The sequence below is a fragment of the Lagopus muta genome, chromosome 1 (genome assembly GCF_023343835.1).
Source record: "Lagopus muta isolate bLagMut1 chromosome 1, bLagMut1 primary, whole genome shotgun sequence".
Lineage (NCBI taxonomy): Eukaryota > Metazoa > Chordata > Aves > Galliformes > Phasianidae > Lagopus > Lagopus muta.
Window position 1 is genome coordinate 136,338,887 of NC_064433.1, and position 17,187 is coordinate 136,356,073.

The 17,187-nt window shown below is 42.2% G+C and overlaps 1 protein-coding gene across 3 annotated transcripts in view; it reads left to right on the forward strand.

Annotated features, from left to right (window-relative positions):
- Positions 1-6,054: 6,054 nt before the first annotated feature.
- ADPRHL1 (ADP-ribosylhydrolase like 1) overlaps positions 6,055-17,187 on the forward strand; it is a 34,623-nt gene continuing 23,490 nt past the window's right edge. The window contains exons 1-4 of one of the 3 annotated variants that reach the window (XM_048956791.1): positions 6,055-6,530; positions 9,416-9,580; positions 13,687-13,812; positions 16,170-16,310. In XM_048956791.1, the coding sequence (XP_048812748.1) occupies positions 6,221-6,530; positions 9,416-9,580; positions 13,687-13,812; positions 16,170-16,310 (742 nt within the window). In that variant the 5' untranslated portion in view covers positions 6,055-6,220. The remainder of the gene's footprint in view (positions 6,531-9,415; positions 9,581-13,686; positions 13,813-16,169; positions 16,311-17,187) is intronic. The other 2 variants (XM_048956947.1, XM_048956879.1) reach the window with 2 other exon arrangements.

The following is a 17,187-nucleotide window of genomic DNA, read 5'->3' on the forward strand; positions in this document are numbered from 1 at the left end:
TGTGGATGTCTTAATAGAGAATTGTAAAAAAAACATGCTGTTTTATATTTGTATTTATATTTGTAAGCCTTAGCTACAGAGACTGATCACATCCAGCCTTTTATCTTCCACTGAGGCTGACTTCTTCATCACTGTGTTCTTGAAGTGCTTGCACATGCATTGCTGAGAAGGAGCTGCTTCTCTATCCTGTGTTGTGACTTCAGCTTTTTGTTAACCGTTTTAAAGTTGACTTTGTGCAACCAAAGATGCTTTTATAATTCACGTTTGATATCATTATTCAGCTAGTCTTTACGTATTTTTTTAATTTGAAATAATGGATTGGGAGAATATAACTTGTAGCCTGAAACATCATCAATTCTAGCAAGATTCAACAGCTTGGGAATGCAATTCCTGACACATCTCCTAGAATGTAAGCTTGCATAAGCCTGGGCGCTTCAGTAGTTGGCTTTGACTTTGGAAGTAGTTAGAAGTAAAGAAACTTCACATTAATGATTATAGTCTCTGGATATTTTGTATATTCAGTAATGTTTATGTGAGGGGGGAAAAAAAATAGCATCACTGATCTCAAGGCTAGTTGAATTGGATCTGAATGTGTTTTTCTCCCCTCTCAGTAGCTATCTATTATAAAGTGCATAAATGTCAATATCCTTCTTCCCAATGTCTTCCAATGCTTTAGCACAAGGCTTTTTACACAGGGCTCTTGTAAACACTACCTCATCAAAAAGAGGTGGCCAAAGTTTGTTAAAGCAAGGAGTTGCTAAAGAATATTTACAGGTATGATTAATACGTGTGCTGTAATCAGAGCTGCATAAATAGAAGAATTGGAGAAGATTTTGCATTAAGTTATATAACATATCTATTTGGATCACATCAGGTAACTTCAATATTGCATGATCTTATTTCATAATTGTGAGGATATAAAAACTTATAAAACTTAAAGTCTTCTTTTTAGAAAAAACCCTCTAAATATTAGTTTCATGTAAGCAGTCAGCTTTCGTGTATGGCGGTGAAGCCTACAAGAACAAATGTACATCACTGCATACAGAGAGCTTACCTTCATTCTTCTACTTGACAGAACTTCAGTTGTGCATGATCTTTAAAAAGCAGGGCTTACAAATTAACCAATTTTCTATGTGTAGGGAGATAGCAGGCAAGTCACAGATGCCCAACTAGTTGGTTAGTATTCATCTTCTCACCCAAAGCAGTTTCTAAATGTTGGATCTTGCATGACAGCCGCTAGATGTCAGTGTCTCAGTCTTCAGGCGCTTACCTGTATTGTGCAGGAAATGAGCCTGTTAGTTAACGCGTACTCTGACTTCCTGACTTTCTTCTTAGAAGGGGATTTGTGTACATAACTCCAGCATTCTATGCAAGTCAACAGAGATTTAAAAACAGTATGACTATCTTTGTAATGCATTCGATTTTTCTACTTGGCTTACAACTAAAAATTTCTGTGTCTGTCCTGTAGGCTTGGGAGAATAAATGTTACATCCAATGGCATCAACTGCTTCTATCCAGCCAATAGCAGTGGAGTGCTTTCAGTTCACTATGTCACTTAGGATGTACAAGTATAATAGAGCAGAAATTACTTAATCTATTGGTGTATTATGTAATCAAACAGTTTCATAGCACTGGAGCTTGTGAAACATGCTGAGAACTCCCTCAAATCAACCTGATGACTCTTTTACATTTCAGGATAAGTGGAGCATAACAAATGTATGTGGCTTGAGGCTTTTTGACTTAATAATCCAAGGAGGAAGGTGCTCAGCACAGTGTTCTATTTCCATACAGACACTATTGTTTGCCACTCTTAAGCCTTGCAACAGAAGAGGACTGGGTAAAAGTGTAGCAGGATTTTTACTTTTCTTTTGCTCTTCCCAGTCTTTTACCCACTTGAAACCACCTGTGCACTTTACCTTCCCATAAATATGGAATAAGTATGGATTGTTCAAGCTTGAACAATCATAAAAGTAAATGCAAATAAACTGCTTTCGGATGATGACTTCCTTTTGAATTCTAGTATTTGCTGCTGTTCACTCTTACGCTTCACAGTACTCTCTGACTCAGTTTTTTTATATACTGGTAATGCACAGGCTGATCAATTTATAATTATAAATGGTACAGAAATCTTTAAGTTGTTCCCTGCATACCATATTAGTTCCTAGATAAGCTGTTTGTATTTGTTAAAGTTGTTGCCAAGTTGTTTGGTTTTACATCCTAGAGCGTTTGAAACTGAGCCATAGGATTTGTACTTGCCAATTCTAAATTTAAATGTAATTTATCACGTGTGTCATTCCAAGAAGAACACACCCGCAGGCATCCATTTGTGCAATGCACCTGGGAGCTTTGCTGCCAAACGAGCTGTACGTGTGTGAATTTTGTGGCAATGGAAAAAAGGAATAAAGGGACTTGGAACATAAGGGATCGAAGTCGGTCATGTGGGATCTCTGTATGGTTTTGTCAGCTTTCTGCTTTGGAAGCCTTGCAAGGACCAGTGGGATTTTGGTTTGTTTCAGTTAGTTTGTTGGATTCCTGCATTTTTATTTCACTGGGAAGAAGAGGGCAAGGGTATAAGTCGACTTTTTTTAGCAGTTACAATGGAAACAAACGTCTGCCTGTTTTGTTCATCTGTGCCACCTTTAAGCTTTTAAGCAGCTTGCTGTGTTTAGCTGCAGTGCTGGATCCACTACGCCTACCCAATAGCGACTGTATCTCCCATTTGCATCCTCAGTTTGTACTAACCACGAGATGTAACTGCAGGGGAAGTCTTGCTCAGTCTTAGGTTCTGAGCTCTGCAGGCCAATCTATGCAGAGACCTTCAGAGGTATGTATTCAACTGTCCTTAATTCTCTTCTGAAAGTTTGGAGCAAAATAGGTGTCCTCTCTGCTTTCCCCATGGCATGTCTGTCCAGCTTCTGTGATGCCACAAGTGTTCTCCTGTAACAGCAAAACTGCTGATGAGTCATGGCAAAAAATGGAAAACTTTTCCAACCTCTAGCTTCCCTCAGCTTCCACCAACCCAGCACCTGGCTCATCTAGAGGCACAGCCCTTCTGAAAGGGAAAAAGGTCATGTTTTGAAATAATGAGACCTTGTTATTTTTTATTTTTTGGGGGAAGAAGTATTCACCAAAGCATGCTTTCTGACATTTGCATTGTAAAGAATGTAAAGAGTGTCCTGGGTAGAATAAGGTGAGATGGACACCTGTGATGCTCAGCTTTTTTATTGTAAGCCGTTGATAGAAAGATCTGTGACTGCAGCCACCTCTACACTCACAAACACAAGATGCCAAATTCCAGATCAGTGGGTACAGTGTTCACTTCTTAATGAGAAAACACCTGAAGAAGCTTAAGAATATTCACATTATTATTAAGTGATCAGGATGCTTCGTCTTATTGGCTTGTGTAGCTGCTTGACATCCACAGTGTTTTTTCTCTTGTGCCTCTTAGAAGCATGAGATGCTCTGTGCTCTGCCATTTGTTGTTAGACAAACCATATAGGCTTCATGTGATGTTGTAGGCTTTCTGTCAAGGCGGTAGAAAAGAATCAAGTCTATGCTGCAGCATTAAAGGAACATTTTTCTCTCAAGGCAGCGGTGTGAAGCAGCATAAAAATGATGCACCCCAAGCAATTAAACAAGTAAAGGCTTTGCTTGTTTTTTTCCTGGGTCTCAGTGTCTTCTATAGCTAGTACCATTCTTAAAGATGTGATCCCTATGCCAGAGTGAAACCCTTCCCTTTGGTAGTCACATTGCATCTCTGATACATCTGGCCAGGGTTAGTGAATAGGTTCAAGTCTAAGCAGGAGTTGGAGCAGAAACAGAACTGTTGAGAAGCCCTGTCTGGTATCAACTGTACTTCTCTGGGGTACAGCTCTGTATCCTTGGAATAGGTGAAATTTGAATCCAGGGCATTTCCTACTGAGCATACTGACTGGCAGACTCACAGGTCAGGCACCTACGGCGTAGTCTTCTTTTACTCAAAATGCAGAGGGGCTGTTGGTGGCAGCCATCTCGGCTCATGCTCCGTTGACTGGAAGTAGCACATTTAAAGGACATCACGTGCAGTTTACAGATTAAACGAAAGCTCAGTTCTTTGTTGTGTTTTCAATCTAGCCTTATTTCCATTAGCTAAGGGCTTTGTTCCTAATTTGGGATACGTTACGAGCAGTCGAGTGTGCATGCAGCAGTGTAAAGTCCATGGGAGGCAAAAGGGCACTAAAACTGCCAGCTACTTTTAAGAGGACGAGATAGATGGGAAACTAAGAATAGCTTTGCCCATTTCCAGAAAGGAACCTTTCATCTGATAAGGCCCCTCCTAGCCCTCCGCAGTGCCTCAGCAGCTGGTTTGCAAGTCTTTCCATGTGCTTTAAAATGACAATATTCTGTAGGAGTGCCAAAGGCGTGCCACACAGGCTACAGGGACCTGTAACTGAGATGTCAGACTGGCAGCTACTGTGCCTCCAGTGGTTTTTTGGAAGATGTGTTCGCCTGAATTTTCCATTTGAGTGCTCCCTTTCAGACCGCCATAGAATCATAGAATCAATCACTCAGGTTGGAAAAGACCTTAAAGATCATGGAGTCCAACCACAAGCTAACCATACCACCCTAACTCTAACAACCCTCTGCTAAATCATGTCCCTGAGCATCACATGCAAACGGTTGCCCATGGCTGGCCATCTCTGGAGCTGACTGCCCAGCCATGTTGCACAGCTCATGGCCCTCTGCCCTGTGCGGTTCCTCTGGGACATAAGGCATAACTGCCCTTTGCTCTGTGCTTTTTCCGTTCAGAATTGTTCTTTCCTACCAAAGAAACACACTCGTAGTGTCCTTAAAGCTCAGCACTTCTGTTACCTGTGTCCTGATCTTTAAAACACAAGTTGCTGCTTCCTCTGGTTTTGCTTATTTCTTAGAATGTAGAGCGAGGATGGCAAAGTTTATTTTCCATCCAAGTGCTTGGAAGCTGTGTTAAGGTTTCTTGTGTGAAGTACAGTAGTATTCGTACTCATGTCAAATATCCTGTCTGTGATTAACTGCTTATCATTCTGGCAGGTAGCAGGATGCATCCTCGGCACACTGCCCTTTTCCATCTGAGGAGCAATCAGGATTGCTTCTCATAAAAGATCAAAGGAAAACAAAACTCTCAGATATCCTCTATCAAAAATTGACTTTACTGCAGTAAAGCCAATTGCATTCAAGTCAACGCTTTCTGCACGACTGCTTGTATTTCAATCTGTAAACTGCTAGTAATTTGTGATTCTGTAGGTCAGCATGAACCTTGGAACCACAATTTAGGTTGGTCTCTATAGACCCTTGAAGGAAGATGCTGAGCCTACGTAGATGGATTTGTGGGCAGTGTATGTTCAGAAGGCTGCAAAACTGCAGAGCCCTTTCTTACACTGCCTGGCAGCAGCACAGAAAAAAACTACAACAACAGAATGAAGTGCTTGATTTTCCAAGCATCAACTTTGGAAGGATGGCATTAAGAAAACTCAGTTCTTACAAAGTGTGATTTTCAATATATGAACTTTCTGAGATTCGCAGGATGCCATTTAAATACATCTTTTAAAATAGTTTCCTTTACGAGTGCAAATGTGGGCTGCATGTAAGCTCTGCCTTAGGAAAAAGTCATTCTTCGCCAGGCAGCAGCACTTGGGACTGAAGCTGGCATTTTGCTCAGTGCTTGTCCAGGGGTGCAGTGAATTAACTAAACACTCCTGGTGGAACAGCAAGAAAGTTGCTGACAAAATATAATAATTAGAAGTGTGCATGTTACTTCAGATGGGCTTTCTTGTCACATAAGCCATCATTCTTGTGATTCCTGATTAATGGGCACCTCTTTTATTGCAGGCTTTCAGCTTCTCCATCAGTCCCTGAAAGCGAGACTGACTGCAGCCTATCAGAAAAGTGCAGGAAAATGTATTAATTTGCAAGTTATTAAATAAATAAACACCCTTGTGAAGCCATCTGTTTTTCTGGGTGTAGAATTACTTGCACTGGGTAGGGCTCAGAATTTCCTGGCTTGCTTTGTGCAGTGTGGGAGAAACGATGTTTTTGCACTTCGCTTTGTGGACGCGCTCCTGCAGTTCCATTGAACAAAGCCTCTGCAAAGTCCCCAGCTTATGAAATATTTCCTCTCCATTGGGTCCCAGTCAGGGGATGGCATCTGCAGAGCCAGAAAAGGAAGCTCTTGCCTTATAGAGAGCACTCGTGGGGTGACACAATGGCTGATATAAAGTGTCAGAGGAGCTGGGCTGAAGGCAAAGGAACAAAGAAAGATCCAGATCCAGTGGCTGGGAGAGGCAGAAGTGTCTCGAGGATGGATAAATTTAAGGCTGCGCTTGTACTGGCCGGGGTAGGGGATGCTCTTGGTTACAGAAATTTCTCCCGACAGGACAATGCTTTAGGTGCAAAAATCCAACAGGAGCTGAAAGAAATCGGAGGGCTGGAGAACCTGGTGCTCTCCCCAGACAAATGGCCAGTAAGTGACAACACGCTCATGCACATGGCTACAGCAGAGGCTGTCATCACAGGTAGGTAAGCTGGATTTGGAAGTGCAGTCTGGAAAGAAACAAAGCTGTAGAATTGCTGCTTTTTCTTACAATAAGCCCGAGTTGGAAAAAAGTGTGTCAGAAATGCTGTTGATGTGAATGATGATGTTTAGTTCATCTCTTCCATGAGCATGGTCCTGTGGCCACTGCTCCAGCTGAGGAGCTGTGATTTCTTTCGTGTGGAGGGGCTCTCTCTGTGCTTCCCCTCATTTTATAAAGCTGGCTAAAGCATAACGACTTGAAATGCTGCAAGTCAAGAGCAACAAAACAACTGGTAGAGTGGTTAAGTAGATGATCTGTATGCTACATACACCAGGGATTGGTACAGCCACTAGAAAGAAACCTGTCTGAAATTCTTCCATAAAAGATCAGAGCTTTCATGAGTGCATTTCTAACATGTTTGTGCTTCATGCTCCGCGCGGGGGTGAAGTACCCTTGATATCTCGTCCTGGCTAAAATGCAATGGCAGCAGAGGAGCAAGCTGCTTTGTAGAGAGAGCTCTGCACCTTTAATCCAAACAATATTCTAAAATATGATGATAATAAAATATATCCCAATGGTGAAAGTTATTAATATGTCTTCTAAAAGCACAGCAGTTTGAGAGGAAACCTTTTTGTTTTATAAGGTAGTACTGTTTGTCAGAGTAAGCGATATTTTTATCAACACCCTATCCAATGAACTAAGGCTTTCTGAGACCATCTGGGTTGTCACCAGAAATTCTTCACAAGACAGCTGCCTTTCAGCAACATTTTGTCTCCTCCAAATGAAACAAATTTTTAAAACCCATTTCCCTTAACACGTGTAGCACTGGATAACTACTAGCAGCAGAACCCAACAGTGAAGCTGAGTATTGTTATAGTCAATGAATGTGCGTCTGCTTCGTTGCTTTATCTCTGCTTGCTTCTAATGTGCTCTAAATTTAGCGTGCAGAGATCAGTTGAAGAGTGTGGCGGACACTTCATGCCTGGCTGTTAGCAGGCCAATGGTTTAAGGGGTAGCTAATACACTAAAGATAAGGGTAAGATGTCAGCCAATCAAGAACAAAGATGACTAACATATTTCTGAATATAGGCTATGATTAAATACATATCATATGTTTCCTGCTCGTTGAACTGTCCAAAACCATAACTTCTGAGCAGTCGAGCCGGTTGGACTATGAGTATAGTAATAAATCTTGCATGTTGCAGGAGCACTGCCCTCTTTGAAAAAAGAAAGGTCTCACTAATTTTCATCACCTATGCTTATCTCATGCTCTTATTTCCTTGTCCCTGATCAGATGGGCTTGAAAAAGATGCTGCTATAGGCTGGTGAGAAAAGAAAAAGCAGGAGAAAGGAATTTTAGTCAGAAATCTTTCTTTCAGACAACATTCATAAATGGGGGAAATCAAGTCCTTTCCTCTGCTTCCCAGAAGGGAGGCAGGGCTGCCCCTCCTGCAGACATCTTCTCCTTGCAGAGAGGACACAGCAATCTGCTGGGGTGGCTGGGCTCACCCCCTGTGGGAGCAGAAGGCCCCATCCAACCTGGCCTCGAATGCCTCTGGTGATGGGGCACCCACGGCTTCTCTGGGCAGCTGTGCCAGCGCTTTGCTGCTCTCTGAATAAAGCATTTTCACCCAACATCTAACCTAAATCTCCCCTTCTAGTTTAAAGCCATGGAGTGTTCCCACTTAAAGAAAGAGCCTGTTCCCTCAGCCTGCTGAGGCCTCATGGTGGGCTCAGGATCCTGGCTCTGGGGTCAGGGCTCCTGCAGGAGGTGCTGGGTGGTAAATCCTGCTCTTGGCTCACATCCTCATAAACTGACATCTGATTCCTAAATCTGGAAATAGTTGGCAGTTTGAAAGCATCCTGCTCCTCCAGGACTGTATGTGAGATGGCCAGTGTAATTGATAGGGCTTTTTTCTTATAAAAGGAAGGGAAATTTCATTTTGCTCTGCATCTTTTTTGTCTGCCTGCAAAAAAGTCACTTTAGAGAATTTGTGGCTGGTGGGGTTCAAAATTTATTCCCAAATTTAAATGTAGATTTCAAGAAATCACCAATATTCAATGAAATGAAGACATTTTTAGAACTTCCCCTGGTGCTGTTTCACAGAATCACAGAATGGCCCGGGTTGGAAGGGACCTCAAGGATCATGAATCTACAGGCAGGGCCACCAAGCTCCACATTTAATGCTAGACCAGGCTGCCCAGGGCCCCATCCAACCTGGCCTTGAACACCTTCAGGGACAGGGCAGTTTGATTTGGGGGATCATTTGATCCATAGTCAAACCACATTTCAGAGCACTCACTGAGTATACAGAAAACTTGTAGCTGACTGGCAGCCTCCTCTGTTCCCACTGGCTATGAACTTGTAAGATTCAGTGAAGGCTCCACCTCATTGCAAACCAGGGCATCAGCAGCACAAAGCAGCATTTAGACTGTAGAAACACTGTAGGTTCAGTGCAGCAGAGATTCCTTGGGCAAGACTTTAAGGCTGTAGATGAGCATGGGCGTGGACCGAGGTGGGAGAAGCTGGCACCAAGGCAGTGGGCACACACAGCGATGCCTGGGCAGTACTGCACACCTGAGGCAAGAGAAAGCCCCCCAGCAGCTGCTGCAGGGAGAAGAACCCCTCAGTCTGTTCAGTTCTAGGAATTAAAAGTGAAAAGAAAAGTGGGAAAAGTTAAGAACAGAGAGACAGGAGTGTTATCTCTCCAGCCTGCTCTCATGGTTTGCAAAATCGTTCATAGTAGCACCGACACCATGCCTCCGTGTACTGAAAACAGAAACCGGAACATATATTAATTGCATCACTAGCCTTCTGTGTTTGTTGTCAGTGCCCTCTCATTATTCCGCATTCATGTGACAGCCTTTGCTCCTCTTCTGAGCAGATTACTGGTGTTTGGAGGACCTGTACCGGGAGCTAGTGAAGCGCTACGTGGATGCTGTGGACAAGCTCTCAGGGAGGCGGCCAGACCCTGCAACCATCGAGGGCTGCCGGGAGCTGAAGCCAGATAATTACCTTCTGGCATGGCACACTCCATTCAATGAAAAGGGTAACGTACCGCTTTATATTCATAGCCACTGGCTTGGGTAACACCGGCCTTCAAGATTTGGGGCTATGGGGATATTGCTTTGTTTTTCTCCCTGACGTCAAAAGTTACTACCTCTGAAATATTTCCATGTTTGCCTGGGGATGGCAAGAGGTCTGCCAGGAATTCCTGCTCTAGGGCACTGTGTCCTCTCGTAAATGCACCCTACCCCATTTAGCATCTATTTAAAGAGTCTCTGTCCTTGGCTCCGTGCCTCTGGGTCCAGGTCTTTGTCCTTGAGTTTAATGGTTATTTTAAGAAATATTTTCTGCTTTTTTTTTTTTTTTTTTAGTCATTTAAATGTTTGTAGATGCAAGTCTTTTCAGTCATACGTTACTTTTCTTCAGGAGGATGCAATGCCAGGAACTACAGCTGTTTAACTGATAATCCCAAATATTCCCAGCACCGTTTCCCTTCCCAAGACCCTTACTTTCTCTTTGCAGTCATTTCATTTTATGATGAATAGAATTTCTTCTTGCAGCTAATTAGCACACATGCAGCTGTGTACACTCGTAGACCTGAGCAGTGCCACTAATCATGGCAGCAGCCATGGCTGCCCACACAGGTGTTGCACCGTGTCAGTGTGACGCAGTACTGCCGTGATATGTACAGACACTGCTCAACAGCATTGTATGTTGATGCAACACTGTGACAAAAACACAGTGGCACCATGCCTCAGCTATTTCTGGATCTCTGCAGGCAGTTTTATTTGACACAAAAAGGGTCTCACTGAGCCCCTGTCACTACCATAGCCGCTGGGTCGGGAAGGCTCCCCTCTGCTTTACTCTGCCCAGCAGCCATACGCTGGGCAGGATCTGAGACAGTGCCCCTTTGGCGGTCGTCCTGTGCTTTCTGACTGACAGTGAGTAAAAGTCAAAATAACAGTGGGAGCTGCTGCTGGCCCTGAGCAGCTCTTGACACCTCCAGCAGCAGGACGCAGCTGTTCCCCAGCCTGCTGCTGTTTTGCTTTTCAGCCTTCTTCCTCCCCAGCTTTCCATGGCTGAAGATTTGCCCTTAGGATGCTCTGGGCTAGAATTGTCTAAAATGAATTCCTTCAGATCCAGCATCTATAATGCACTGTCTCCATTTGGTACCACAAATATCACTCTGAGATGTTCAGAATCTCATAGATTATTTACTTTCACTTTTAATTTCCACAAACTTCCACTTGAGGCAAGAAAAATCTATGTTGCTCAATGTCAGGTGATATCTTGAATGATCTGGTACCAAAATGATCTTTCCTGGTGTTCATTTTATGTCATCCAACTTCTTTCGAAGTTCATATGCTAGCCTTCATGGAACAGTAAAATTGGAGCCTAGATAATTTCAAACTGCTCATGTAAAGATCTTCTACTCGGCTTTGTGTGTGTATAGTCAGTACAGCAACCTCTTACATCAAACTTCCCTATGTGTCTCATTCCCACCTACAGCCACATTCATTGGCATTGGCATGCTCACTGAAGAGCAAATTACTCAAATTATGTTACAGGGTGATGGAATTCCTATGGCCATCAAGAGAACTGCCCAAGTCTGTCCAACAGCTTCTGTTATAAGAGCTTATATCCACATTATGGCATTGATAAGGACTGATAAGGAAAAAGTTTTAGATAAAGGCAGAAAGTTGGAGACCAAAAATGAAGAGAAGGATAAGCTGCAGATGGACTTAAAGGAAAAGGAGTTGAGTTCTGAGTTTTCATGAAGAACAAACCATAGTCACAAAGGATGTTTCCTCTTCAGAGCTTAGTAGCCATTAATCTGATCTTCATTATTCTACATATGTAGAGTGAGGAAAAACCCACTGAGGTCTTCCATCCTAACAAAGAATAATGCACTGCATGAATGAAGATGATACAGTAAGCTCCTGCAGAGAGAGAATTGTAGAGAAAAAGTTACTTCTCATAAATCTGTTAGAAAGCCCATGAAATAGTCAAGAAACCAGAGGTCAAAGGAGATGTCTGAAGATGTCTGATGCATGAAGTCTGTTTGGATTTCCAATGCATTCAACAGCTTTCGTAGCTACTAATGTCTGAGGTAGATCAGTAAAATTATAAATCGGATGGAGAACATTAATATGGGTAGAGAAAACTCACTGTCTCCTCCAGAACAAAACTAGGCATTTCAGATGAAACCAACCAGTCATGAATTCCAACCAAGTAAAAGGGAGAACTTAAACGTAGCAACTAATTAAGTTGTGCAACTCTTTTCAATGGGAACGTGCAGGTGATGACATTCCTATGCGTTCAAAAAAATAGCTTGGCAAATTCACTCAGAGAAAATTCTTCAAGGGCTCTAAGCAGAGAAATGAAGCAGCAGCTGACTCCTGAACCAGGGAACCAAATTGTCAGCAGTTTAGTTAGTACAAAGGGACCACGCTGTTATAATTTTCTTTCACTCTTTCTTATTGTCATTTTTATTGTAATTGTTATTCTTACTCTCTGTTGCCCAATGTCAGAGTGGATCTAACCTTGTCAGATTACTTCTCCTGGGTGCCCGCTTAGGAGAGTTGCTGCCTGGGAAGAAAGCAAGCCCATTCTAGAGAATTATTCAGGTCCTAGTTGGTCTGTGTTACATCTGGAGATGCTAATGGGTGTCTTGAGTTCATGTTTTAGTTTGGATTGGGCAGGTAACTTTATGCTCCCTCTACTATCACTCACACTTTGATGACGCTCATGATCTTAGAGCACACAAGCAGCTGTCCTTTGGGTTGAGAATGAAAGGAAAGCAGTTCTCTACTACTGGCCTTGGCTCCTTGGCATCTGCTGTTTGACTGTGCCCTGTGGATTGCTCCTCTTGTGCCATTATACTTGCTAACAGAGACGATGTATTTCCTTGCTGCCTGTCTGGGAAAGACAGGAAGAACGTGCTTCTAATGTAGGTCCCACACATGCTAAAATTAGGTGGCATAAATATTTCCCCTTATCTACCAGGGGCCAAGTAGGGAAACGCTAATTGCTCTCACCAATACCCAAGGTTCTGGGAAGTGTGAGTGAGTGAAGGCAGTGCTGAAAACATGCTGAGTACTTTGAAAAATCGAACTCTATCCATCTTGAAATGAGTGCCTGCAATGAGAAAATGCTTTTTTGGGCACCGGCTCACCAGCTGTGAAGAGGAGATAATCACCTCACTGGTATCTTGTGAAGATAAGCCCATTAAAACTTCAGTGGGATCCTGATAGTGCTGTGATAAGTACTGGAGAGAAAATAATCAGTAAATTTAGCTCTGCATTCAGTAAACTGTTTAAAAGATGAACACCTGGAATCATATACTCAGTACTGAGGATTAAAAGAAAGACCGGATTATCAACACATAATTTCTGCACTGCACGAGGCAGAAATTCCCAACAAAAAGCTCAGTAAATTCAGGCAGCATCATGATGAGTATGTGCAAAAGCACTGACACCAGTTTGCACAGGAAACCTCAGTTCTGAATTCTAACTTTTAAGGATTTGGCTCTGTACTCTGATTTTGAGACACATTATTTTATCAAGAAATAGAAGCTATTTTGTGAGCTACCTGTGGGGCTCTCCAGAAGGATCCACATAATAACACTGTAAGATTAGCTGTGACAGTCATATAAAGAGTTTTAGTAATGTACTCTCAGCATGATAACTACTAAAATAAGGGCATACTAAAAGTGTACCTGTTTGGCAGAGCGCTGTTTCCACTGCTGGCATCTGGAGCAAGAAAAGAGAGGTGTCAGCCAAGGATCAGTAAAAGTGACATGAGAGTTGGAATCAAACACTGGTAACAGGAGAGCATGCTGCTCTTTGATACCTGCTATGCACTCAAAAATAGCATATAGCACTCAAAAATACTGGAATATACTGGCAGAATATACTGGAATCGACTAGTATTAGAATAAATTGGCAAAATTACATGCATGAAACGTTCAAAACATTCAAACTTGTTCCTTTCAAAATACGTAACTCTGCTTGCATGCTGTTTTCCTGCTTCCTGGAGAGCTCCTACAGAGGTGCTGAAATAATAGAATGCACTTGTTTCTGATTGAATCAACATATTTATGCATCAACAATCTCTTTTTAAGTGCTTAGCATTGTTGTTTTGCTTTAGGTTCTGGCTTTGGAGCATCTACAAAAGCAATGTGCTTAGGGATGCGTTACTGGAAGCCAGAAAGGCTGGAGTCACTTATTGAAGTGAGCATTGAGTGTGGACGAATGACTCACAACCACCCTACAGGTAATATCTGCAGATGTATTTTTTCTATGAAGTGCCCACAGCTGCTTTTAACTTCTGAGAGAACTAACACAGCTCCTGTGAAGCCACTTGGTTGAGCAGCTTTTGGTTTGCAGACTCCAAGGCCTAGGTTTGAGTTTTGCTCAGGCTGCATATGTGTATGTATGTATACAAGCTTATATATGGGCTTGTGTATTGTAAAAACAGCAGTCTCAAGCATAGGAGTGCTCCTTCCTAGAATCCCAATGACTAAACACACCCTGTCTCATCCAAAGCACATTCATGACACTTGCCCTGATCAAATCTCAGGATGACTCACTGTTACAGGGTGAGCTTATGGTTCAGAGGATAACAACATTTTTCTGTTGACAGGTCTTGTCACATCCAATTGCTGCAGGTAAGGGTAGAAAGCCAAAAAAGTTCTAATTCCATACATTTAGGACACAGTCTGAATTATTATCTAAACAAAACATAAATAATTAGATTTAATGTTGCTCTGGATATCCAGGACTGTCAATCTGATAGTTTCATGCTGCTTAAGCACGTATTCATTCAGTCTGCTTTAAAGAGCAATAAATAAAATTATAATGAAAAGTGACGAGTTCAACATGCTCAGTGCTCTGAAGCAGTCAGAAAAGCCATCAGGATGGCATAAAATTAAAGGAGAAGTATTGAAAGCAAAGTAGAGAATATTTTTGAGGAAACATGCAACATCTATGGCTCATTAGCAACAAGCCTGGTTGTAGGTCTGGGTATCCCACTTCAAAAAAGGACTTAACTTGAGCCAGGAAATGGCAGCAAGGAGTATCAAATGCCTTCTGCATGAGGAGAAATTAAGTCCAGAAGGATTTTTCTGCTGAAAATGAGACAAGTGGCATGGGGGGGAAAGGGAGGGAAAGAGGGGACAGTGAGAAGAGGGGTGGAAAGGGCATGACAAACGTCACTAACATCATAAAAGGTATCGAGGAAGGTTGAGCTGTGAATCTCTTCAGTCAGAGACTGGAAAAACCCAACTGAGATGTCAGTCAGGATGGATACAGGACTGACTCTCCATCCTGGTCCCTGGCTTCGGTCCCACAAAACCCTCTGCAGCCACCTCATGCTGAGTGTGACACTTTTAAGGATCTTTGTGGAAGCTTGGATAGATGCTGCCTGTCCAAGTGAGACCATTTTTGCTGTCTCTGCCTATTTTGTTTTGTTTTGTTTCAGATTCTGAAAACATCTATTAGATGTGACTTTGGCCTGACCTGGTATTGAAGGTTTTATCGTAGAGAGAAGCAGTAATCATCTGCTCTGGAGTTGTAACCTCCTAAAATAATTTATGTTTGCCTTCAGAAGAACACACCAATTTCATTATTACCTCTGTGCATGAAAAATGCTTTCTGAATTATGCACTCAGTGAAGCACACTGTGAAGCAACAATACTCTGCTCACCCAATGCTTGTCTGAATGATAGAGTTGTTTTGTTAACCTTCTTTTGCCCTGGATTGTTTTTTTTGCATTTGACAAAATGCCAAGATCACAAGCAAATATGAGAAACAAGCTTGTCTGTTTCTGACATCATAGAGGATTTAAGTGCCCATTAATAGAAAGTTCTCTTCAAATATATTTGTATCCAAAGGGGATGCCTGTACTTACAAGGGCATGTGGACAATGTCTTACTCAGACAACTGAAAAAAAGAAAATAATGGATCTAACTAGATAAAATGGACTTGTCCACCTGGAGTAAAATAAGCCAGAAATAGTGTGAGATCCACTGAGCTGAATGACTCCATATGCAAAATGACATAGCATTAAGTGAATACTTTTGCACAAGTCCTTTATTCCATTTGACTTCAATTAGAAAATATTCTGTATCAAATCATCATCATCATAGAATCAAAGAGTGATCTGGGTTGAAAAGGATCTCAAAGATCATGTAGTTTCAACCCCCCTGCCATGGGCAGGGTCACCAACCACTACATCAGGCTGCCCAGAGCCACATCCAGCCTTGCTTTGAATGCATCCAGGGATGGGGCATCCACAACCTCCTTGGGCAACCTGTTCCAGTGTGTCACCACCCTCTTTAGTGGATGATGTTTATTTTCGAGCCCTACCTCAATTTCTGTCAAGTTACACCACTGACAACAGAATCTCCCTTCTGTACAAAGTAAGTCATAAACCACTGGGAACCACGTGTTAGCTGATATTAGCATATATCCATATGCCAAGAGCCAGCCAGAAAACAGACAGCAGTAGGTTATGTGCATTTGTTAATCTACCCAAAAGACGAGGCATCCTAGTGATTTTACCAGGGACATGACAAGAACAGTGCAAGTACAGATCACATGGTAGTAATTATATTTATCTATTATTTCCAGGCTTTCTAGGCTCCCTGTGCACAGCTCTCTTTGTGGCGTATGCAATACAAGGGAAGCCCCTGGTGCAGTGGGGAAGAGAAATGATGAAAGTTGTGCCGATGGCAGAGGAATACTGCAAGAAGACCATTCGTCACATGGCAGGTAATGTCTGAACCAAGAGTTATTTTCTTAAAGGTGTGTTCAGCTAGCAAGATTCCAAAGAAATGCCCAGTTTCACCATTCTTGCTGCTCTCCCCTCACCTTGCAACCCTTCAGACTGTCCTCTTGCAGAGTCCACTTGGACTATAAGCTCTTTGCAGGTGGTGCCTTCCTCTTGTACCATCTGTTAGGTGTCCAATATGTTGATGACAAAAAAATGCAAAGAAAATAGCAGTGATAAGACCACTCTGTACAATTTTATCTTTAGGAAATATTCAAAGATTGCTGAGAGGGAAAGAAGGAAGACTTATTAATTAGCAGGTTGTTAGGCAAGCATATCGCTGAAATATAAATTGCTCAGCTCTTTCCATCCATTAACATAGTCCAGTATCTTCCATAAGAAAATCCACTGCCTTTTTACTCATTTTGCTAGGAGAAGTTCACTTGCAGGCACCTCTTGACAAAGAGTTAGCTTTTGACCACAGATGCAGATTTGACCTGTAGCTGTTCTGAACAAATATTTAAAACACAACGCCTCGTATCTTTGTTTTAAAATAAGTGAGCGGACCACAGCTGCCAAACTTGATATTGTTTCATACTGATGTATGTGGTCTTCAGGACAGATGTACTTTAGTTCCTTCTTACCGGGGAGTGATGCATTTGCAACAGTGAGACCTGCTGTGGATGGATGAGTATAATTGCCTTAAAACACTGAGGAAAGAGATTATCCTGTTAATCTCAAGGGACAACCGTTGAGAAAGACTGAATTCTATGGAAAAAATTACTCAAGTACACTCAGAAATGAAGATCTATCTGGGAAAGAAGGCTGCTGCTTTAAAACCTGAAAGAAACAGGGAGCCTGCCTGAAAAACACTGTGTT